We start from the raw sequence: 25,469 nt of genomic DNA on the forward strand, positions 1-25,469 counted from the left end.
CCAGAAGCGTCCAGAAACGGGGGAAAACCCTGGTGCATGCCCGTAGACACGAGAACAGCCGGTTAATGTTCTCCATCGCTTGGAAAAGGATGACAGAACGAGGATCAATAACTTTCAAAGCAATCACCAATTTTGCGTGTCTGTTTCTGCCGTGGATATATACATTATAATCAAATTCTGTTGAATTTTCTTTGAAATAGCCTATTAAGTATTCAATTTCATATGTAAACATTTGCGCAACAGGACGTTTATATTGCACAGTCTGATACCAATTAAAGATAACTAAGTGCAGCAATAGTATAATTTACTACTTAATGCATGTAGCTAATAACTAATGTTACTCTACATCATCAACCTATGCAAGAAATCTACTTAAGTAGATCTAAACATATCCTCGGTGTTCTGTGTAAATTGACAATAAAAACAAATTGCAATGACATATAAATGCTAATCTTTAATGTTAAGATCACAAGAATATTAAAAATGTTCCACCAGTTGCAACCACATGATCCAGATGGCACATTATACAGTTACCCATTTGATCCCTTTGAGACTAAACTAAATAATGGTCCGTCCTACTGATGTTTGCTAGATTGCTCATCCACTCAAGCTATACAAATTTCAAAACAAAATGGCTGAAACCAATCCCTGACTACACCCCGCCACACCCAATATGGTTGGTTGAATTTTGAAACACTTACTCAGCGCTCATTTGGGGTATACATGTTTTCACCATTTTAAACATTTACAGCATACAAATTTGGTAATTTTTTTTAATTGATTTTTTATTTGTTTTCCAAAGCATTTAAGAAATGTACAATAGCTTAAGTTCACTCATAGGAATCTGTTGACTTAAAACATACATGCATGTCAATAAAACTTTTAACCTAGCTCATAAACATACACAGCCAGATGGCTATGAGCAACAGATAATTATATTTATAATTTCATAGTTTTGTCAGTTTTTTAACTAGCAATCTCTTGTTTGAGTGCTGCCTCCACCTGGTCACAGTGCTAGGCTATCAGGCTAAATTTTGAATGGCTATTCAATGTAAGCCCCTATACAAAGGCACTTTTACTTTCTGACCCCTGGACTTTACACCTCTGCCCCTCACTCAAGTCAACCAAGGTGCAAAAAAAAAATACTGTATTCAGACAAAGCTAAATAAAATGATCAAATCAGTATTACCCATGAGGTGATTCACAAGTGAATTCATTAAACAATCTTTCAAAATCAATCGCTATATCCATGTTGAACAAAAAGGCATTTGAAGCGCACTTAAGAAATTGGGTAAGGAACTTTGCAACACATGCATGTATGGAACTGTGTGGCATGTCACTCCACTAAGGACTAGCGCCATTTTGATAATATCTAGCTACTGCATATTATTATACATGCAGTAACAGACTTTTCTTCTTATTTCTTACAGATCAGAGAGGAAACCACTGAGCATGGCCAACACTTTGTTCATAAGCAGTATTTTTCTTGTTGGTAAGGACAAACCCCTAGGGATTCTATTTTCAAAGAGTCTCATTTAATCACTTGCAAACACACTACAAAGAACAAACACTACAAATAATTAAACGTTATCAAAATCCTGGAGGGCTGCACTGTCTGAAGGTTCGAAGAGTTTCAGCACCACTGACTGATTTAAGTCACTGATTAGCTGAATAACTCACACACCATGTTCTCAAGGCCTGGACTGACTCATGACTGAAATCACCAACACCTGAAGACAGTGTTGCCCACTGTCACCTCAGGACATTAGTTTGACCCCCCCCCCCCCCGTGGGAAAATAGCGAGCTTAGCTAGGCTAAAGGGTTCATTCTTCTCATTACAGTCTTTTATTTTTTTTTAAAAAGTGTGTTCATTCATATACAACAGATACACAAACCGAGGTCTTCATCATACAGTAAATAGTTGCAATGATTTCCATGAATCAGATTTTCCTTTATTCTGTCACATTCTTTAGCATATACCTTTAAATGTAAAGTAATGCGAACTAGACATGCTTGGGCATCCACAATGAAGTGAAATAGTTTATAGAAAACTCCTCATACAGGAAACCAAATTCTACCATGCCAGCCTCTGTTCAAATTCATTTTGGAGGAAGTAACTAGTTTTGGTAGCTCAGTGATAATTGCCAAAGTACAAATTATCAAATCAACGAACTAATTGCAGTTCAATTGAATATTAGTAAAGTTCTGTATGGGCCAATATCCCATATTTCTCAAATCCTGCAGTATCACAAGATTAACCACAAGACTGTGAGTCTGACAGTCTAATTAAAATAAGACAGTAAGTCACAAGCGATTTTGAAGGTTACCATTAGATAATCACATTGATAGAAGGCAGGGTCATTTTGATGTAAAACATAGTTTTCTCTTCATTCTCTTCATAGCATCCCACTGACAGGAAACTTCAGTTTGAGCAGATGCACAATGATTTCTACTGTAAATCTTTCACAACTGTTACAATAGCTAGGCTAAGTGTAAATGTGGAGATTATAGTACACCCATGTGACCACCTTTTCAAATTTCAAGTTCACATAATGTTCCTGGCATCCCTTGTGTACTTCCTTCATCGTTCTGTGACCTAATGCAAAATTATTAGTGATCAACACAAAATGACAAAATACATAATGTAAATACTGTGCTGTGTACGCACTCACTAATTTACAATTTATCGTTCCCAGTTTTAGTGATACCTGGATTTTCTCAGAAAGTCACTGTTTGCAAAGAAGAGGATGGAGACGTACGGGTAGATTGTCTTATCGCGCCTAAACAGAACCAGATCAACAGCTATGAGTTTTCCATAACCAAGGGCAGCAAGGAAGTCGTCATCAACACCAACGTGACTGGGAAAACTGCTGACCCGAAATTCAAGGACACCACCCAAGTGGATTCGCTTGATTTGCAAGGATACAGGCTGAGGATGCGCAAATACCAGATGGACGAAAACACTACTTTCATCTGCAAGGCCACCCAAACGACTGAAAGTGTGATGGTTGTGAAAGGTAAGTCACCAGGAAATCTTTCTCCTGGCCTGGCCTTGTTGAAAGTTGTGCCTTACGTTGTTAGATTGTTTTTGAGTCAGTGTATGCTCAGAAAGACACCATAACAGTGCCATTATTTTCAGAAACCAAAGGCCCTCACTGTACTTTTAAAATGTACCCAAAATGTAGTACTTATCGGCTATGTTTTGGGTAGGAGTGACAGTTTAAAATTCTGGTAAAAATCTAATTTCCAATAAAATGGAACACAGACTGAAACTAGCGCTTGGTTGATGCACATTTATAGTAGCCTACAAATTAGCCCTTTAAGACTACTGAGCGTCTGCCGAGTATCTCAAACGAATAGTTTTATTGCAGTTTCGTTTGAGGTACAGACCCTTGCCCCCATAAAACAAAAAGCTAATTTCACAGTTCAGACGTGAATGGTAACAGAAAACGGCAGCGGCCAGCAACTGATACGGTTAAGAGACGCGTGCGTAAATGGGCCACCAACTGTCCCAGTACAGGATCGCGTCTCCATCTTCGGTGTCCTAGCCACATCCGCCGTGAGCTAAACGGCGGCTTAACGAACCCGTTCCGGAATGCCTGGATCGGCACCGTCGCGCTCCTTCTCTCCCGTGACTCCGTCCCATGTGGGACGGAGTGTGGCACAGTGGGAAAGGAACTGCGCTTGTAACCGAAAGGTCGCAGGTTCGATTCCCGAGTAAGGACACTGCCGTTGTACCCTTGAGCAAGGTACTTAACCTGCATTGCTTCAGTATATATATCCAGCTGTATAAATGGATACAATGTAAAATGCTGTGTAAAAAGTTGTGTAAGTCGCTCTGGATAAGAGCGTCTGCTAAATGCCTGTAATGTAATGTAATGTAATCCCTTCTCTCACCTTGCAGGTAAAATGCTGGAGTGCTCCGCCATCAGCCTGTTCCTGCACAGCTGCCCCTGGCTCGTGGCCTCTCTGCTCGTCCTCCACGTCGCGCAGAGCTGGGCGCTGTCGTCCGCGCTCTGAGGGAAGAGAGAAATAACGCAGGGGTGGGCGGGGCGGGACGGGACGGGACGGTTCCCAAAAACAAGAACTGACTTCACACACGTTGTAGAAAAATACATACATAATAACGTTAGAGAGAAACAACCAGAAAATCAGCAGGAGCGTAAAAAAAAATTAAATAAAAGTCGACGAAGGGAGGATGCATGTTGGCAACATGGCTGTCACCCCTCTACTGCCCGGCTGCACATACAGAAGCCTGCAGATGAGAAGTCTTCTGTAGTAATTATACTAACAATAACCATAAATAACAAGGTCTTTTATTGATATGACTTTCTTTCCCCTGCTCCCTGGGTCGTAGGGCCATAATCATAATCAGGCTATTGCATATTGCATCATGTGATTTTTTCAAAAAAGGGAATTATTATTATATATATATATATATATATTATATATATATATATACACACATCAGATTCAAAGCTGTTCACTCAAGTTCATAAAAACATGCTAAATGTCACATGAATTACAATATTTGCGATTTACATTTACATGATGTAATAGTGGTTTGAGTGCACTATTGGTGTAAATATATCTATATTTCGGATTACAGAACAGTCCCTGTTCTGAGTGCAGCATTATTAATGCATGTTGGGCTCTTTCCTGCATTTTTGTGTCGGGTGGAAAACAGAATGATCTTAAGAAGTATCATGATGAATTCACAGACAAGAACAGTCAGGATAAATGAGTTGTGGAAATGAGACGTGAAAGACAATCATGAGTGTTCATTAAGAAGTTATAACGTGCATCCCGTGGACAGGCACTTCTCTCTAGTAAGTTTCTGCAACATAAAATGGGCAGCACTGCTGATTCCCCTAAAATGTCTTGTTTTGCATCACATCAATTCATCAACTGTGTCATAATAGAGAAATAATGAAGGTAAGAGTTATCCCAAGAATATTCTGGACCTTTGCTCCATGATTGTGCTTCTGTGATATTCCAGAATATCACACCATGCTGTGCAATTTGACTGCTTAATGTGTAGGTGGATATGTTCCAAGTGTGTGCTCTCAGAGCTTGTACCATTCCTACTGATGGCAAGTGGTAGGCCTAAACTTCCAAAAAAACAAACGTACCGGAAGGTGCGATTAGGGCTCATAGACGCTTCTAGGCCATGCGAGTTCCATTGCATTTTGCGTAAACGTCGCTTCATCCCTCGTGTCAGACTGGTCACGTTCAACTAACAAAAGGATGACGTAAGATAAGTACGGTAGTGTGCATTAATCATTAACATAGGTGGGATACACTGTGATACACTGTCCCTGTGGTTTTGTTAGTGTCGTTTGTCAATTTTCCTAGCAGTAGCCAAAGCGATGCAGATAACATTGTCAGCCGCTTGCGTTCCTTAACAAAATAATATTTGCTTAAAATGTCCAAAATGTGGATGCTTTAATTATCAATAATGCTCAGGTATTATTATTTTTTTCTCATTTCACAGCCTAAAGTGGACATATAAAACGCAGCATCATAACTACACTCTTATAGTCAGATTTACTGCAAATAAATCGTTGATTGAAAATGCTTCATGATTGTGCACATAGGCCCAACTATGACTATTCCATGGAGTCTGCATAAAACATACTACTTGTAATATTGTATAGCCGCGAGCGCTGGCAAAAGCTTGAAATAAATGCCATTTGAAACGTCTTTAATAAAGTGATTGTCGCTAACAGCTGTCTTCTTTACCATTGCATTTTTATTTCGCTGTATCAAACTGCATCAAATGAAAAATAACATGCTGACATTTCACAAGAGCCTACATAGATTAAATTCTTTATTGTCCTAGAGGAAAAGTGACACCACAGTCCATACGCACATCTGTAATGCACACGTTGTTAAACGGGTTCACCAAAACAAAAACAAAAAACATGACATTAACAAGGTATCCTGTTCAGTGATGAAATGGCCGGTGGGGACTAAACTCCTGAAGCGGACCTTTTTTAAAATAAGGGACTTACAGTAGCCTATATCTACGGCCAGACGGTAGCGTGAAGAATGGATTGAAGGGGTGCCGTGGGTAACAAAGGAAAAGTTGTAGTTATAAAAACTAACTATACTGCAGTCCGGGATTAATGAGCTATAGCGAGTGTGTTGCGTGTGATGGGGAAACATGGGGACTCAAGTAGCCTAGTACATTCAGTGGTTTATTTTACTTTGTATTACAGTTATTGACTTTCTGCAAGTTTATTCTTACATATTTCTTATAAAAAACGGATACAAAGGATGTAACACAGCAGTTCTGTATAGGAACAGTATTCCTACAGCAAGTGCCCAAGAGATAGTTCTGAAATACTGTATTTACATAGTTAGCGTCGCGGTCGAGACCTAATAGGCTAAACTATCGTAGTTGTGTTCCGTCATTGCAAGTTTGTTATTAAAACACAATAATCTACAGGCTTAATAGATATCGGAGGCTACTCATACAAAGGTAACGACAGAGGCCAGAATAGGCTACAGATGACAGCTGATCAAAAAAAGATTGATCTCATGGTCTTTCAATATTGCATTGACACATTTTCGCATCAAGAAGCATAGCAGCGGCTACACAGTTATTTGTTTGTGTCCCACCACTTCCGAAACAAAACTAATGTAGCTTTTGGTTTCACCTACGTAATATCAGGAAACGCGACAACTGCTGGTGAAATGAAAGCGAAACTTCTGCATTCAGACGGGAGCCTGGAAGATATTAGCAGACACGGGTAAGATTTACTCAAGTATATTTCACATTTAGAAAATGACGAAACAAAATTTTCTAGCGATTAAAACACCCGCGTTACATGTAAGCGGGAGTACAAGCGTATGGATTTCCAGATGGGCTATTCTACCATAGCCTATATCTCAGCCCGGCTTGATATCAAACCAGTAGCCAATCATTAATCTAAGCGTGACTCCTATATATTATTTTTTTATCGTTCCGATTAATTTTAATTCGCATTTTGATTAAGGTTATATGTTGCCTCTATGTTGATGAAAATACAGACGTATTATTCGGAATAATTAAAATAATTGTAGCACTGTTCCTGAATTGTTTGTTGAAGCTGAATAACGAATTCTCTCAAGTAAACGAGGTTCGTGCGAATGTTCTGTGCCCCCACCCGAAACAGGGGAAGATGTCACTCACGTTCAATGGCTGGGAAACGCTGTTCGATGGAAAGCGGCGGCTGAAGCCGGGCCAGGCACCGAAGAGGGGGCGAGGCTACACCATGTTTCACGGGACGCACAAGAGCAATGCCAAGGCCATAATCACGTCTGGGTTCAAGCCTTCTGCCGGAGGCACGCTGGGCCCTGGGGTCTACTGCAGTAGAGACCTTAACAAGGCAACGGCGTACCCTGCGTTATGTCCCCAGAACGACAGGGTCGTCTTCAGGCTCCTCGTGCGAGTGGGAAAGGTCAAGAGGATTGACGGACAGAGCATGAACTTGATAAACACGTGGCATCAGAACGGCTACGACACGGCCTGGCTGCCGTCTTCCATGGGCCGCCCCGAGGAAGACTGCGTCTGGGACCCGAAGAGACTCACCGTGGTGGGGATTGAGCACTGCACTGATACGCAAGTCAAAAATGACTTGGAAAACCTCATTAAGCAGCGAGGTAAGGGGGTGTCGGTTAGCGCCACCCCCTCGCAGGCCGAGTGTAAGATATGTGGGAAATCCACGCAGCCTCAGACCACTCATGTACTCCAAAAGTGTTGGGGCTGCGGAACGCTAATCTGCAATTTCATGGATAAGCATGTATGCCGCGGTAAGAGTTGATAAAAAGCCGTATTGTATATTGCTTAGGGACTTGCAAGTTAGCTATTGCGTCATTCGACCTTTGGCAATGTGCTCAAATTAACCTGAATTGCTACAGTAAATAGTGATGTCTTGGCAAGGACGCTCTTGTAAATGAGATTTTAAATCTCAATGAGACTTTTCCTGGTTTAATAAATAAATAAATAAATGTAAATGGGCTATATTGAATGTAAAACACAAACCAGGAAAGTTTGTCTGCTTAATATAATGGGGAACCTTTATGGTAGGTCTGCAACGCTGGTCCTGGAGAGCTGCAGGCCTAGTTGCTTTTCATGGTTCATGTGCACTTAATTAATCAATTATAGCTGTTGATTACACAGTTTGCAGCTGATTTTGAGGTGAAAAAAAAAAAAAAACAACTGAGCTTGTGGCTCTCCAGGCTAGGGTGCAGACCCCAGAGGCAGAGTAAACCAGAGGTGCCCAATCTTATCTGAAAAGGGCCGGTGTGGGTGCAAAATCTTGATTAAAGATCCTGATTAGCTACTTTGTTGAATCAGGTGTTATAGCCCTGGGCTAAAGGAAAAATACAGACCCAGGCCAGCCCTCTTCAGATAAGATTGGATTCCCTTAGAATAAACCATTCTAGCTTATACTTTAACATACTTTGCACCAGGGGTGTGCAATCTTATCTGAAAAAGACCGGAGCAGGCTTTGTTGTTTTAGCCCAGCACTATAACACCTGATTTTAACTGACTAATCATAGTCTTCAATCAAGACTACGATTAGTCAGTTAAAATCAGGTGTTATAGCAGAATCAGGCATCTTGGTGCTCAGTCAAAACAAAAACCTGCACCCACACCGGCCCTTTTTGGGAAATATTGGACACCCCTGCTTATTATGGACGCTCTTTAGACAGTGGTTATATTTTTCGCACATGATTGTTGCACAGAAATGGAATAAGAAATGATTTGATCAAAAATAGGTGAAGGTGAAGTAACAGCATGGGTTTTTGTCATACTTGTTATCCTGGTTGTCCTGGTTATGGTTATACACTTTGTTGTACGTCGCTCTGGATAAGAGCGTCTGCCAAATGCCTGTAATGCAATGTAATATAAAAGTAAACGATAAGCCATGGGCTGCCCAACCCTAACAAAGCACAGTCCATTCAATAGCTAGAGATCTTGTTGAGCTGCTAATTGGTAGAATCAGGTGTGTCAAGTTTGAGGTGAAATGAAAACCTACAGCAGGTGTGTCCAATCGTGCTCCTGGAGATCTACCGTCCTGTAAGCTTTCACTTCAACCCCAATTTGGCACACCGGACTTCACTAATTGGCAGCTCAACGAGATCTCTAGCTGTTGAGTGAGGTGTGCTTTGTTAGGGTTGGAATGAAAACCTACAGGATAGTAGATCTCCAGGAACATGGTTGGGCAGGCCGGAATAACACTATTTGAATGATTAAGAGCAGATTTGGCACAAATTGCAGAAACAAATTGTGCTCCTTTTGTGTCCTTGTTCAAGGATCACATAGGGCAATTCCACACTTTTATTAATATTATTAATTTTCATGCCCATCATACAGTTTGTTACTGTAATGCTAAGTACTGTGTGTGTCCTGGCAGGTGTTTACCAATGAGGCTGTAATGCTCTATCATTGCAAAATAAAATATTTGGATAAGAAATCCTCTGACTTGCACAATTCTGGCTATAGTCCTATAACAGCATTCCAATAAAAGTGTCTCACAGTTAAGTTCATGGGTGAAAACCAGCCTAAAATCTGAGGGATTGGTTTATCATATTTCTGAAGAAGCAAATCAGGAAAGAAAGCATCAAGACGTTTCAAACATTTGCATTCATTTAATGTAAAAGCAGTTTCTACAAAGTCGTTTTAAAACAAAACAATAGAATCGAAGGCACAGTGCATTTGGCAGGAAATATTACGGTAAGTACAGATTACTAATGACCAGGATGATCTGTGACTCGCAAGACAGGAAAGCGTTTTCATTTAACAACTTCTGAAGTGAACTTCTGATTTATTAAAATATTCTGACATCAAAACTTAGAAAGAACAGTGCTGTGGCCAGGCCCCTTGCATTTTCTTGGACGATTGGTTTGAAGGGTCTAATATTCGTTGCCCTTCCCACGTTCGCTCTCATGGCGTCTGGGATGGGGGCAAGGATGTGGGTTTGAGGACCTTGGTGACCTTGATCCTGCTGGGGTCCTTGACGCAGTCTTCCTCCCGGCCGCTGCGCACCATGCCACACTCGGGGGGCACCCAGGCCGTGTCGTAGCCCTTGGCCTGCCAGTTCTTCTGCAGGGGGTGCCCCTGTTGGTCAATCTTCTTCACCCTCCCCACATCCACTTTGACCTCCAGGACCCTGCGGTCAGCCGGATTCACGTCCAGGGGGTAGTCGCTGGCTTTACTGGGGTCACGGCTGAGGTACACGCCACGCCCCAGCATGCCATCCTCCGAGGGGCGGAAGCCCTCCCTCTTGATGCTTTCGGCAGCCTCCTTGGTGGTGCCGTGGTACATGACGTAGGACGAGTTGTTGACCGGCTTGGAGTGGCTCTGCTGCCTGGGGGGCCTCTGCCCCTTGTTGGAACCTCCAGCCCGGGACATTCTCCTCCCTTTGTACTGTAATAAATTCAAATTTCAACGGAAAATTAGATATTCAGCGCATGCTCATGCTGTTACATTGGTATGGATTGCGGTTCTGTGATAATTTCCAAATTAGTAGGCCCACACAGAGGCTGTACACAGTAAATGGGACATGTTTGGTCCACAGTGCTATTCAATCAAATCTTTGCTTTATTACCAAATACTGAATATTTTTTATTAAAACAACAGTATATGCAATAAAGAGGTGCGTGTTTCCTGGCTAAACTTTACAAACTTCGTCATGTCTGGCTAAAAACTAAGTTCCACATTCTTCATAATGTCTCAGGGCATACAGTACAGGCCCACCTGTTTTTTATTTTTTTTAACTTCAGTCAACTTCTGCACATTTATTGAATAATGAAGTGCAAATATTTATTTTTTATTTATTTACCTACAATGATACATAGCCTCTGGCTTCAGTTACAATAAATCTACTGTAAGTTTTTTTTCAGTAAATTTCTGCACATTTGTTGATGAGGGCAGCAGTGTAGTACAATGGGTAAGGAGCCGGTCTTGTGACCTAAAGGTTTCAGTTTTGATTCCTGATAAGGACACTGCCACTGTACCCATGAGAAAGGTACTTAACCTTCATTGCTTCAGCATATATCCAGATGTATAAATGGATGCAATGTAAATGCTATGCGAAATGTTGTATTTTGCTCTGGATATGAGCATCTGCTAAATGCCTGTAACGTCACGTAATGTTGAATAACAAAGCGCAAACTTTTTTTTCCAATTTATACCTACAATAACACAGCAAGATGAGTTTTACTTTAAAATAATCTTAGACATGACTTTCCTCAAAATAGCCTCATTTGGCTTTAATCTACTGTCAGTTTTTTTTTTCTTCTTACACCACATGTAGCCTAATACAATTGACCTGTAGTGTACGCAAAATATGCACAATAATTATAATAAGAAATATTGAAAAAAAGAAGTTAGGCTTAGATGTGCAGAGCCAAGTAAACATGGTGGCCTAATACTTTTGGCCTGTACTGTACAGTGATTCTTCCCATATTTGCATATTCAGCCCTGTAGCGTAGTCAAGTTCATCATTTTACTTGTTCAAGATTCGGTACCCAAATAGAAGGCCTATACCCTACAGCTGTTTCCAAATGAACCCCAAACACATACAGACCTACAGTACTATGTAATATATATATATATATATAGTAGGTCTAATATTACCTTTCAGATGAGTATTGTAGTTCGTAGTTCACGTTCCCTTTCCGTGCGCTTGACACTGGTTAGCTTGTTAGTAGGACTAAGTGTATTTGAATACACGGATATTCTAGGCGTAAACTTCTGCAAAAACGAAACACTAAATCAACTCCACCCGGCGTTTCACCGTGTCAATGTTAGAGGCCACGTTGCAGTGGAATTAGGAATCCCCCTCCAGTATTTTATTGCCACTGAAAACTGAGTCATGCAGTACAATGTTGTTTCAGCACTAGCTGATCACATCTTATCAACTTTACGCGATAGCTATTAGATGTTTTAACAATCTGCAAGCGATTTTTGCAGCAATTCTCTTACAGTAACTTCCCCCCGAGGTGGAAAGTCTTGCCGTGTGTTTCATCCACCCATAAAGTCAGCCATCTGATTTCGCTAATTAGGCCTGCCTGCCCGCTAAAGAACTGTGCTAATGAGCAAGTCCAGGTGATTGGACCAAAATACCGAGGAGGGGGATTTACTTTCTGAACTTGGAATTTAAACCGCTCTATGCTACATCACCACGGCTTCAGAAACAGTGGCTTCTTGAGGAGCCGTAGCAATATGGTCATTGTTCATAAAAATGTAAATATTAATTCACGTTTCTTATCACTTTAATAACTAGAATATCAGGATTCAGGAATATGGTGGTTTTGAAGATTCCATAAATGTTATATGCCTTTATGCAGCTCATACACACAGTATCTGAATTTATATCTCATATACTGTCACAGTGAACCTTCTTTTGTAAATACCTCCATATGAATGCTTTTGAACGAGTCTTTCAAGTGAACTGAGTGTACAGAATCACAAATGTGAAAATGTGTGTTCATTTGACTCACCAACCAGGAAGCAGATGACAGCAAATCACTCGTCTTGTAAAAAGAAGGCTACCTGTAGAATCTTTAATTCTTCTTGTTATGTAGTTTTCATTTCAACTGAACTTTGGCACACTTGACTTGACACACTAATTAGCAGCTTAAGATCCCTAGCTGTTAAATGAGGTGTGCTTTGTTAGGGTTGGAATGAAAACCTACAGGATGGTAGATCTCCAGGAACACGGTTGGGCAGCCCGGAATAAGACTATTTGAATGATTAAGAGCAGATTTGGCACAAATTGCAGAAACAAATTGTGCTCCTTTTGTGCCCTTGTTCCAGGATCACATAGGGCAATTCCACACTTTTATTAATATTATTAATTTTCATGCCCATCATACAGTTTGTTACTGTAATGCTAAGTACTGTGTGTGTCCTGGCAGGTGTTCACCAATAAGGCTGTAATGCTCTATCATTGCAAAATAAAATATTTGGATAAGAAATCCTCTGACTGGCACAATTCTGGCTATGGTCCTATAACAGCATTCCAATAAAAGTGTCTCACAGTTAAGTTCATGGGTGAAAACCAGCCTAAAATCTGAGGGATTGGTTTATCATATTTCTGAAGAAGCAAATCAGGAAAGAAAGCATCAAGACGTTTCAAACATTTGCATTCATTTAATGTAAAAGCAGTTTCTACAAAGTCGTTTTAAAACAAAACAATAGAATCGAAGGCACAGTGCATTTGGCAGGAAATATTACGGTAAGTACAGATTACTAATGACCAGGATGATCTGTGACTCGCAAGACAGGACAGCATTTTCATTTAACAACTTCTGAAGTGAACTTCTGATTTATCAAAATATTCTGACATCAAAACTTAGAAAGAACAGTGCTGTGCCCGGGCCCCTTGCATTTTCTTGGACGATTGGTTTGAAGGGTCTAATATTCGTCGCCCTTCCCACGTTCGCTCTCATGGCGTCTGGGATGGGGGCAAGGATGTGGGTTTGAGGACCTTGGTGACCTTGATCCTGCTGGGGTCCCTGATGCAGTTTTCCGACAGGCCACTGGCCACCATGCCACACTTGGGGGGCACCCAGGCCGTGTCGTAGCCCTTGGTCTGCCAGGTCTTCTGCAGGGGGTGCCCCTGTTGGTCAATCTTCTTCACCTTCCCCACATCCACTTTGAGCTCCATGATCCTGCGGCCAGCCGGATCCAGGTCCAGGGGGTAGCGCCTGGCCTTCTCTGGGTCGCGGCTGACGTACACGCCACGCCCCAGCATGCCTTTCTCCGAGGGGGTGAAGCCGTCCCTCTTTATGCTTTCGGCAGCCTCCTTTGTGGTGCCGTGGTACATGACGTAGGACGAGCTTGCGCTTTTGCCCGGCTTGGAGTGGCTCTGCTGGCTGGGGGGCCTCTGCCCCTTGTCGGAACCTCTACCTCGGGGCATTCTCCTCCCTTTATACTGTAATAAATTCAAATTTCAACGGAAAATGAGATCTGCAGAACATGCTCACGCTGTTGCATTGGTATGGATTGCAGTTCTGGGATAATTCCCAAATTAGTAGGCCCACACAGAGGCTGTAAAACGTAAATGGGACATGTTGGTTCCACAGTCCAATTCAATCAAGTCTTTGCTTTATTACCAAATACTGAATATTTTTTATATTTTACAAAAACTATTCACTGTGTTCACATTGATAGTTATACAATACATACTTCACATTGAAGTTATGGTGTGCAGTTTTCCTGGGTCTAAAGCAGTATACGCAATAAAAAGGTGCGTGTTTCCTGGCTAAACTTTACAAACTTTGTCACGTCTGTCTAAAAACTAAGTTCCACATTCTTCATAATTTCTCAGGGCATACAGTACAGGCCCACCTTTTTTTATTTTTATTTTTTAAACTTCAGTTAACTTCTGCACATTTGTTGAATAATGAAGTGCAAACATTTTTTTTTCAGTTTCTACCTCCAATAACACATAGCCTCCTCTGGCTTTAATTACAAATAATCTATTTTTTTAACCACAGGTAGCCTAATACCATTGGCCTGTAGTGTATGCAAAATATGCACTACAATTATAAGAAATGTTGAAAATGAGAAGGAGATTAGATGTGCAGAGCCAAGTAAACATGGTGGCCTAATACTTTTGGCCTGTACCACAGTGATTCTTCCCATATTTGCATATTCAGTCCTACATAGCGTAACTTAGTCAAGTAAATGTAGTATTTTAGATTCGGTAAGTAAGATTCGGTACCCAAAAAAGTCTATAGTAGGCCTACCCTACAGCTCTTTGAAAATGAACATCAAACACATGTAAAACAGACCTGCATTAATATGTCAAAATAATAATAATAATAATAATAATAATAATAATAATAATAATAATAATAATACATATGCCTATATATAAGCGAATTAATAAATATAAAAATATATAGTAGGTCTAAGATTACCTTTCAGATTATTAGTGTTGTTAGTAGATCACGCTCCCTTTCCGTGCGCTTGACACTGGTTAGCTTGTTAGAAAGCGTATTTTAATACATGGAAATTCTAGGAGTTAACTTCTGCAAAAACGAAACTCTAAATCGACCACTCGACCACCCGACGTTTCACCTTTCAGACGAGTGGTGTTGTTAGTATCACGCCCCCTTTCCGTGCGCTCGACACTGGTAGGTTGTTAGTATGTGTATTTGAATACACGTAAAGTCTAGGCGTTAACTTCTGCAAAAACGAAACTTTAAACTTTTATTGTCAGTGTTATTCTTTAAGAGGCCACGATGCAATGGAATTCGGAATCCCCCTCCAGTATATTATTGCCAGTGAAAACTGAGTCATGCAGTAAAATGTTGTTTCAGCAGTGGCCGATCGCTTCTTATCAACTTTATTTGAGAGTTATCGGATCGGACGTTTTAGTATCTGTATTTATATCTCATATACTGTAACAATTAAGATATATATTTTTTGTAAATAGCGCCATATGAATGTTTTTGAACGAGTCTTTCAAGTGACCTGTGTATACAGAATCACCAATCTGAAAATGTGTGTTATATGCTCATTTTATGAATGACAATGATACCCACATGGATCTCTCTAATGAACTGAAGTACTTCTGAGTACAAAGTAAAAATAATGGGTCAGTGATAGCGGCTATAGGCCTGCTTTATTAAATGTTCACAAAAGCAAACTATGACATTTATGGACAAGACTCCTGTAGTTAAAATTAAAATGGGAAAAAAAGAAATTTCTTCAAGTCTAAGAATAGAGCCAGCAATTTAGGCCTAACACGACTGTCTATCACTCATCAATGTACTGGTTTGATCATTTTACAACTAAACTATTTTATGATTATTATATATTTATATTGCCATTTCATTAATTTATTGGCACCCAGTTTATTTTATTTCTAAGTGTTTTGGAAAGAGGAAAAAATATAGGGTACCAGGGACATGTCAGAGTAGGCACATTAGGCCATGTGAAAATCCAACAAAAAATTATTTAATTGCAATTGTTCTTTAGTTTTTATTTCCACATCGCATTCTGCACATATTGTCAAAGTTTCGTGATCGTATAAATAAAAGCAATGTGGTTTTGAAGGCACTGGGACGGACCAGGTGGAAGGGTGGGGTCATATTTATCTTGAAGTGCAACCATTTGTTCTTTCCCAAGTTTCCTTTTTTCCCTGGAGTGTCTTTGTGACAGTATATCCATGTAAAGCACTACAAAAATAAAACTGAATTGAAATGGAATATTCCTCCTGCAGTTACACACGCGCACACGTACACACACACATGCGCGCACGTACACACACATGCCGTAACCATCCTGTTAGCCTACACGTGGTAATGTGTTCTGTTTTTTGTCTTATTGTCTGTAATAAATCGTATATATTTGTAATTATATGTTGTTTGTGGCATTTATGTAACTGCCCGTTGTTGTCCCTGGTTATTGGAACTCGGGTTGGGACATAACAGTGTGTGTACGTGCACGCGCGCATGTGTGTGTACGTACACACACTGGTACGTCCCAAAAGCCAACCCGAGTTCCAATAACCGGACAATGGACAGTACATAGCAACCCCCTAACATAGAAATAATCTGATGAAATTTTCACTACTAGTACTACAATGTGTCTTACCAAGTGTTGGATGTATCCTTGCAAATGTATAGCAAAAACATAGTAATTCTGTCTCACTGCAAAATAAGAGCATCTGGATAAGAAATTCTCTAACTTGTACAATTTTGGCTGTGGTTCAAAAGCATTTCAATGAAAGTATCTCACAGTTAAGTCCATGGATGAATAACAGATCAAATTCAGAGTTTTTCAGATTTATGAAGAGAAACAAATCAGGAAGCCAATTCTTGAGACTTTTAAAATATCAGCATTTATTTACTAAGGTATCGCAGTTTATTTATTAAACTGCAGTTTCTACAACCTCATTTAATGCCAACCGAAAAAATTATGATTGGGGAGTGGGCTCTCGAACGGGACAGGGCACTAGACCAGCATGGGTGCTATCATGAAAGCCCTGATGACCCTGATCCTCATGGGGTCCCAGATGCAGTCTTCCTCCAGGCCACTGGGCACCATGCCACAGTTGGGGGGCACCCAGGCTGTGTCGTAGCCTGCGTCGTGCCAGGTCTTCTGCAGGGGGTGCCCCTGGCGGTCAATCCTCTTCACCTTCCCTACATCCACTTGTAGCTCCAGGATCAGGCGTTTGGCCGGATGCACGTTCGGGGGGTAGCAGCTGGCCTTCTCGGGGTCGCGGCTGACGTACACGCCACGTCCCAGCATGCCGTCCTTCGAGGGACAGAAGTCGAATCTCATTATGCTTTCGACAGCCTCCATGGCGGTGCCATGGTACATGATATAGGACCAGTTGTCCTGAGGATGGGAGTGGCTTTCCAGGAAGGGAAGTCTTGGCCCCAAGTTGTCATCACCCTGGTACATTCTCCTCCCTTTATACTGTAATGCATTCAAAATTCAACAGAAAATTAAATGTGAGGAACATGCTCATGCTGTTACGCTGGTATGGATTGCAGTTCTGGGATATTTCCCAAATTAACAGGCCAGTTCTAAAAGATAAATAGAGCATGCATACTGAGTTCACACTACGATTCAATCAAGCATTTGATATTTTGCCAAATATTATTTCAGAGGGGGTTGGGTCTTTTAGTGACAGCTGCCACAAAATCAAAAATCAAACTACGAAACCAAAAGCTAACAAACAGAGCTACCGCCAAGGATGGGCTACCGAGACATCGGGGACATGTCGCTTGTCCATGAGTGTATGCACTGATCTGGAGTCAGTTCGGTTTATGAAGTAGCTATGAGGGAATCTATTTATTTTAAAATGCGGATATTTATATAGCCTATAAATATAACGAATACGGTTTTCGTGTGAAACGACCAGTCCCCCCCCCCAAAAAAAATTCAACCCGCGGCAACACTTCAAAAGCAGCCCAATTCCGCGGGAAAACTGCAAGCGTAAATGTGGTATCATAAATAGACAGACGTCGACACATCCTTGGCTAGACAGTAACACTGGCGCTGAAATCCAACCCCTTCTGAAATATTTCATATATTTGACATTTTATTAAGACCTTTCGCTGTGTTCACAATAATAAATAATGGCATGCAGATTGCCTGAGTTTACAACAGCAGGATAGGCTACATAAGTGCGTGCTTCCCGGCAAAACTTTTCGAACGTTCTCCACGTTCTTCATAATTTGTCACACAATCATTCTTCGCATATTTGCACATTTCGGCTTACAGAAGGTAAATTAGGCGAGCCTACTTGAATAAAATCTGCGTTCAATATTACTTAAACAAAAACAGGCTACCACTAAGCAGCTCTTCGAAAATGAACACCAAACACATGTAGGCCTAAGACAGACCTACAGTAGTCTACTTTGTAAAAAAAAATAAGTAGTCAAATCTAATAAAAATAGGCTATAGTAGGGCCAAGGTTACTTACCTTTCAGATGAGTGTCAGTAGGCTACCAGTCGAGTTCCGCGCTTTCAACTGGTTTGGTAGGCTTGTTGGTAAGCGTATTTGAATAGGCTAGATAGCCTACGCCCACGAACTTCTTCTAAAACAAATCAACACCACCTTACCGTGTTATAGTCTTCTTTATTGTGCAGGGTCAGAGTTGCCACGTTCGCGGTTTTGCAGACAAATTTGGCTAGTTTGAAAATTCAGTCGCGGGTACAAATTATACAGTCGCGGTGTGCGGTTTTTTGTGGGCTACTTTCAAAGTTGACCGCTGTCGCCTAACAGCTAGTTTCTCCGATGCATTTTATTTCCGGCTGATTTAGTTAGCGGTAGGGCCTATTAATGTGACGAGAAGCGTTGAGCGGGTTTGAAGCAGATTTTGGGCTGGCAACCCTGTCCACGGTGGTGTGGAATTAGGAATTCTCTCAATTATTCTGGCACTGAAAATCGATTAATGCAGTAAAATTTTGTTTCAGCAGTAGCCGATAATTTATTACCTATTTATCCATTTGACGTGAGAGCGAATACAAATGATTGGAACATAATACTGTAGAAGACATTTACTTTCTGAAATATATGTAGCCTATTCTACATCACAGTGGATCCATAGCAATTCCGATTCAGAAACAGTGGATCCATAGCAATATGATAATTGTTAAAACTCAAAAAAATTGCTTTTTAAAAATACTTTCTTCTTTACAACCATTTACAGTCACAATTCTTTCACAATTCACATTTTTTATTGTAAATACCTCCATATGAAAGTTTTTGAACGAGTCTCTCAGGTGAACTCAGCACAGACTCACAAATCTGAAAATGTGTGTTAATTTGACTCACCAACCAGGCAGCAGATGGCAGAAAATCACTTGTCTTGTGAAAAGCAGGTTACCTGTAGAATTCTAAAGTTCTTCTCGTTATGAAAAGCAGGTTACCTGTAGAATTCTAAAGTTCTTCTCGTTATGAAGTCTGTTGTAAACTAATATGCTAATTTTATGAATGACAATGATACCCACATGGATCTCTCTAATGAATTGAAGTACTTCTGAGTACAAAGTAAAAATAATGGGTGAGTGATAGTGGCTATAGTCCTGCTTTATTAAATGTTCACAAAAGCAAGCTATGACATTTATAGACAAGACTCCTGTAGTTAAAATTAAAATGGGAAAAAAAGAAATTTCTTCAAGTCTAAGAATAGAGCCAGCAATTTAGGCCTAACACAAGTGACTGTCTATCACTCATCAATGTACTGATTGGATAATTTTACAACTAACTATTTTATGGTTATCATATATTTATATTGCCATTTCATTAATTTATTGGCACCCAGTTTATTTTATTTCTAAGTGTTTTGGAAAGAGGAAAAAATATAGGGTACCAGGGACATGTTGTCAGAGTAGGTACATTAGGTACCGTCTACCATGTGAAACCACAAAAATAAAACAGAATTGAAATGGAATATTCCTCCTGCAGATACACACACTCACGTACACACACACATGCGCGCACGTACACACACATGCCATAACCATCCTGTTAGCCTACACGTGGTAATGTGCTCGGTTTTTTGTCTTATTGTATGTAATAAATCGTATATTTTTGTTATTGTATGTAGACTTTGACTCCTTGTTTTGTTTGTGGCATTTATGTAACTGCCCGTTGTTGTCCCTGGTTATTGGAACTCGGGTTGGGACATAACAGTGTGTGTACGTGCACGCGCGCATGTGTGTGTACGTACACACACAGTTACGTCCCGAAAGCCAACCCGAGTTCCAATAACCGGACAATGGACAGTACATAGCAACCCCCTAACATAGAAATAATCTGATGAAATTTTCACTACTAGTACTACAATGTGTCTAACCAAGTGTTGGATGTATCCTTGCAAATGTATAGCAAAAACATAGTAATTCTGTCTCACTGCAAAATAAGAGCATCTGGATAAGCAATTCTCTAACTTGTACAATTTTGGATGTGGTTCAAAAGCATTTCAATGAAAGTATCTCACAGTTAAGTCCATGGATGAATGACATATCAAATTCACAGTCTTTCATATTTATGAAGAGAAACAAATCAGGAAGCCAATTCTTGAGACTTTTAAAATATCAGAATTTATTCACTAAGGTATCGCAGTTTATTTATTAAACTGCAGTTTGTACAACCTCATTTAATGCCAACCGAAAAAATTATGATTGGGGAGTGGGCTCTGGAACGGGACAGGGCACTGGACCAGCGTGGGTGCTGGCAGGAAAGCCCTGATGACCCTGATCCTCATGGGGTCCCAGATGCAGTCTTCCTCCAGGCCACTGGCCACCATGCCACAGTTGGGGGGCACCCAGGCTGTGTCGTAGCCTGCGTCGTGCCAGGTCTTCTGCAGGGGGTGCCCCTGGCGGTCAATTCTCTTCACCTTCCCTACATCCACTTGTAGCTCCAGGACCAGGCGATTGGCCGGATGCACGTTCAGGGGGTAGCGGCTGGCCTTCTGGGGGTCGCGGCTGACGTACACGCCACGTCCCAGCATGCCGTCCTTTGAGGGACAGAAGCCGAATCTCATTATGCTTTCGGCAGCCTCCCTGGTGGTGCCGTGGAACATGATGTAAGACCAGTTGTCCTGAGGATGGGAGTGGCTTTCCAGGCAGGGAAGCCTTGGCCCCAAGTTGTCTTCATTATAGTACATTCTCCTCCCTTTTTACTGTAATGCATTCAAAATTCAACAGAAAATTAAATGTGTAGAACATGCTCATGCTGTTACATTGGTATGGATTGCAGTTCTGGGATATTTCCCAAATTAACAGGCCAGTTCTAAAACATAAATAGAGCATATTTTACACTACAATTCAATCAAGCGTTTGATATTTCACCAAATATTTCAGAGGGGGTTGGATCTTTAGGTGACAGCTGCCACAAAATCAAAACTCAAACCACAAGACCAAAATCAAAGAACTGATGACAATAAGCCGGTTTTGTATATTCCCCTTGGAGGAAGGTTGAATTAACATCACAAATGGAATAACAGGTTCAGAAAGACCACATTAATGATGAAAAACATGAAATTTAAAACTTTCTGTCAACAAAAAAAAAGCAGGTATCAGATTTATGGGCGTGCCACTAAGAACAAGAAGTGACAACTGTAGTGTGCACATGCGTGGTAACCCCTTAACCCTCCTGTTATGTTGCGGGTCAAATTGGTGAAATCAACATTTGAAATGAAAATGGTTCGTTTCATGTATTTGCAAACCCCCCCTACATGTTTATATCACAGAGATACTGTTCGGGTCCATTTGACCTGACAGTGAAAGTGGAGGCTAAAAGGTGTCAGAAGTGTCAAATTTAGACCATTTCTTTCTTTGTTTCCTACTCCCTCCCACCACATTTCACCCCAATCACACACACACACACCCCTGCATGCACACACGCACACACAGACACACACATACATGTTTGTATTGCTATACTTGTGAGGACTTCCCATTGACTTACATTCATTCCGTAACCTCTAACCCTAACCCTAACCCCAACCAATACATGCCTAACCCTAAAACAGCCTCTTGAACTTGTGGGGACCAGCAAAATGTCCCCACCTTGCATAATTTTCCTCATCCTTCTATCCTTGTGGGGACATTTGGTTCTCACAAAGATAGTAATACATGCCGATACACACACACACATTTCACCCCAATATAACACACACAAATACACATACAAACAAACACTCTTTCTCCTTATTATCCATTATCCCTACCTCACCTGTAAAGTGCGAGAAAGTGCAGATATGCCGAACTGTTGGTGATCAAGTATAGGGCCCTTCAATTGTCCAAGTTCGTCATCACAGACACCACAGCCCTAGTGTCTCATGAGCACTCTCCATAAAAATGCCGAAATCAGCACCAGAGAGGACCAGAAACCAAGCATAATCCTAGATTACAATGCCACCAAAGAGGGGGTGGAACAACTTGGACAAAGTAACGGGGTCCTACAGCACCAAGCGAATGACTGCGTGCTGGCCTTTAGGCATTTTTTATAACATAATTGATGTATCGGCCTACAATGCGTTTATCATCTGGATGGAGATTTTTCCTGAGTGGAACGTGTCAAAGCTGTACAAGGGGCGCATCTTCCATGCGGATGTAGGGTAGGCACTCGTGGTACCGCATATACAATGGAGGCAGCACAAGGACCCCAGCCACTGCAGCCACAGTGAGGGTGATCCAGGAAAGGGCTGCACCTAGTACACCAGTGCCTGAGGTAAGTAAGTGTGTGTGTGTGTGTGTGTGTGTGTGCCATTGTGGGCCCTTGGAAACCGGAGATTTGTCCAAGAACTTGTCCATGTCTGTAACCTGTTATTTTTATTAAGGTAGTTGAACCTTGTCTTTAGTTGTCTTTTGTTGCAACTTAAATTTCTTTCTAAATTTCTTACTATCATTGCTAAATTTATTCATTTTAAGTGGGTTCGAGTTGTACATTTTGATAAAATTTGATCCAACAATTTGCTCTGCCTATCAGCGAATTTGGAAATTTAACTGACAATTGATACCTTTGATAATAATAATCAAATTAAATCAAGCAAATATATTTTACATATTAGTGAGGTGTTTTAACTGCGTTAAAATCCCCCACGAAGGCAACCTGTTGCCAAAACGTTGGCGATTAAAAACAAATAAACAAAACACACAAAAAAAAACTCGCATCGGAGAAAAGTGTGCGCAAATTTTCGTTCAAAACATTTATACAGTAACATTTTTAAACATTCAGAGTTTCCCCTAAATAGTTATTTTACCAATTATAAATTTGTCAGAATGCGGCTGGGGGAAAAAGAAATATCACCCAACTGCTATGGCATGAACCTGTTTTGTGGCCGTGCCGGTGTTAACAAACTGAGCTACCGCCCAGGATGGGCTACCAAGACATCGGGGACATGTCGCATGGCCATGAGTGCATGCACTGATCTGGAGTCAGTTCGGTTTAGGAAGTAGCTATGAGGAAATCTATTTCTTTTAAAAAGCGGATATTTATATATAAATATAACGAATATGGTTAGCAGTCCATAACAAAAAATAAATAAAACATTCAACCCGCGGCAACACTTCAAAGGCAGCCCAATTAAGCGGAAAAACTGAAAGCGGAAAAGTAGCATCATACAGATACCCAATAAGAGGTCGACACATCCTTGGCTAGACAGTAACACCGGAATCCAACCCCTACTGAAATATTTTATATATTTTACATTTTATGAAGACCATTCGCTGTGTTCACAATAATAAATAATGGCATGCAGATTGCCTACAACAGCGTAGCCTACATGTAATTCTAATAAAGAGGTGCGTGCTTCCCGGTTAAACTTTTCGAACTTTTTTACAATTTGGACACGTCTGACTAAACCCAAGTTCCACGTTCTTCATAATTTTTCAGGACACACACACAATCATTCTTCCCATATTTGCACATTTCGTCCTACACAGTGTAAATTAGGCAAGCCTACTTACATAAAATCTGCGTTCAAAATTCCTTAAACAAAAACAAAAGTATAGGCTACAGCTCCACAGCTCTTCGAAAATGAACACCAAACACGTAGCCCTAAGACAGACCTACTCTGTAAAAAAAAATAAAAAAATAAAAAATAGTCAAATTTAATATCAAATATATTATGGCCAAGGTTACCTTTCCGATGAGTGTGAGAAGCCTACAGCACCACTCGCGTTCCGCGCTTGCAACTGGTTTGGTACGCTTGTTGGTAAACTTACTTGAATAGGCTAGATAGAAGAAGGTCGTGGGCGTAGGCTACACCCCTGAAAACAAATCAAGCCCACCTTACCGTGTTATAGTCTTCTTTATTGTCCAAGGTCAGAGTTGCCAGGTTCGCGGATTTCCAGCCACATTTGGCTAGTTTCAAAATTCAGTCGCGGGTAAAAGATTACATAGTCGCGGTGTGCGGTTTTTTGTGGGCTAGCTACTTTCAAAGTTGACCGCTGTCACCTAAAGTTACAGCTAGTTTCTAGACAGCTAGCGACAGCATTTTATTGCCGGCTGATTTAGTTAGCGGTAGGGCCTATTAATGTGACGAGAAGCGTTGAGCGGGTTTGAAGCAGACTTTGGGCTGGATATTTTCTCTGGACCTGGAAACCTTGTCCACGGTGGTGTGGAATTAGAAATTATCTCCATTATTCTGGCACTGAAAATCGATTAATGCATAAAATTTTGTTTCAGCAGTAGCCGATAATTTATTACCCGTCTATCAATTTAACGTGCGAGCTATTCGATGTTTTAGCAAACTGCAAGCTATTTCTGGAGCAATTAAGTTTAAGTAGCCTACATTGTCCCCAGGTGCAACAAAAACAGCAGAAGTAGAAAGTCCTACCATGCGTTTCTTCCATCCGTGAGCTCAGCCAGTTTATTTCGCTAACCAGCGAATACAGATGATTGGAACAAAATATTGTGGACGACATTTACTTTTTGAATCTGGATGTTAAATATATGTAGCCTATGCTACAGAAACAGTAGATCCATAGCAATATAATTGTTAAAACTCTAAAGAAATTGCTTTTTATGGTAAATGGACTGCATTTATATAGCGCTTTTATCCAAAGCGCTTTACAATTGATGCCTCTCATTCGCCAGAGCAGTTGGGGGTTAGGTGTCTTGCTCAAAGACACTTCGACGCGCCCAGGGCGGGGTTTGAACCGGCAACCCTCCCACTGCCAGACAATTGGTCTTACCTCCTGAGCTATGTCGCCCCAGATAGATACTTTCTTCTTTAAAACGATTTGCAGTCACAATTAATCTTTTTTTTTTTTTTTTTTTTTGTAAATACCTCCATATGAAAGTTTTTGAACGAGTCTTTCAAGTGAACAGAATCACAAATCTGAAAATGCGTGTTCATTTGAATCACCAACCAGGCAGCAGATGGCAGCAAATCACTCGTTTTATGAAAGCAGGCTACCTGTAGAATTTTCAAGTTCTTGTTATGCAGTATGTTGTACATTAATATGCTATTTTTCTGGATGGCAATGA

At 40.7% G+C, this 25,469-nt stretch overlaps 2 protein-coding genes and 1 long non-coding RNA gene across 6 annotated transcripts in view; 1 reads left to right on the plus strand and 2 right to left on the minus strand.

The window, feature by feature from the left end:
• The window catches only part of LOC135263992 (uncharacterized), a 138,243-nt gene extending 130,924 nt beyond the window's left edge, over window positions 1-7,319 (minus strand). For all 4 annotated transcript variants that reach the window (XR_010332577.1, XR_010332574.1, XR_010332576.1 and 1 more), the window contains exons 1-2: window positions 7,178-7,319; window positions 3,898-4,016 (exon numbers count right to left, since the gene is read on the minus strand). This is a non-coding gene — a long non-coding RNA (uncharacterized LOC135263992). The remainder of the gene's footprint in view (window positions 1-3,897; window positions 4,017-7,177) is intronic.
• LOC135263991 (uncharacterized) lies at window positions 5,855-8,343 on the plus strand. Its single transcript, XM_064352538.1, has 2 exons — window positions 5,855-6,755; window positions 7,161-8,343. Exon 2 carries the CDS (start codon window positions 7,167-7,169, stop codon window positions 7,806-7,808), a length of 642 nt encoding a protein of 213 aa, XP_064208608.1. The 5' UTR covers window positions 5,855-6,755; window positions 7,161-7,166; the 3' UTR covers window positions 7,809-8,343.
• Window positions 8,344-9,618: 1,275 nt separating this feature from the next.
• On the minus strand, window positions 9,619-24,711 carry gig2e (grass carp reovirus (GCRV)-induced gene 2e). Its single transcript, XM_064353176.1, has 7 exons — window positions 24,274-24,711; window positions 20,687-21,153; window positions 16,968-17,369; window positions 14,044-14,050; window positions 13,449-13,934; window positions 12,499-12,546; window positions 9,619-10,420 (listed from the first exon to the last, which is right to left on the minus strand). Exons 2-7 carry the CDS (start codon window positions 21,136-21,138, stop codon window positions 9,938-9,940), a joined length of 1,878 nt encoding a protein of 625 aa, XP_064209246.1. The 5' UTR covers window positions 21,139-21,153; window positions 24,274-24,711; the 3' UTR covers window positions 9,619-9,937.
• Between the last annotated feature and the right edge of the window lie 758 nt (window positions 24,712-25,469).

The sequence above is a fragment of the Anguilla rostrata genome, chromosome 9 (assembly GCF_018555375.3).
Source record: "Anguilla rostrata isolate EN2019 chromosome 9, ASM1855537v3, whole genome shotgun sequence".
Taxonomy (NCBI): domain Eukaryota; kingdom Metazoa; phylum Chordata; class Actinopteri; order Anguilliformes; family Anguillidae; genus Anguilla; species Anguilla rostrata.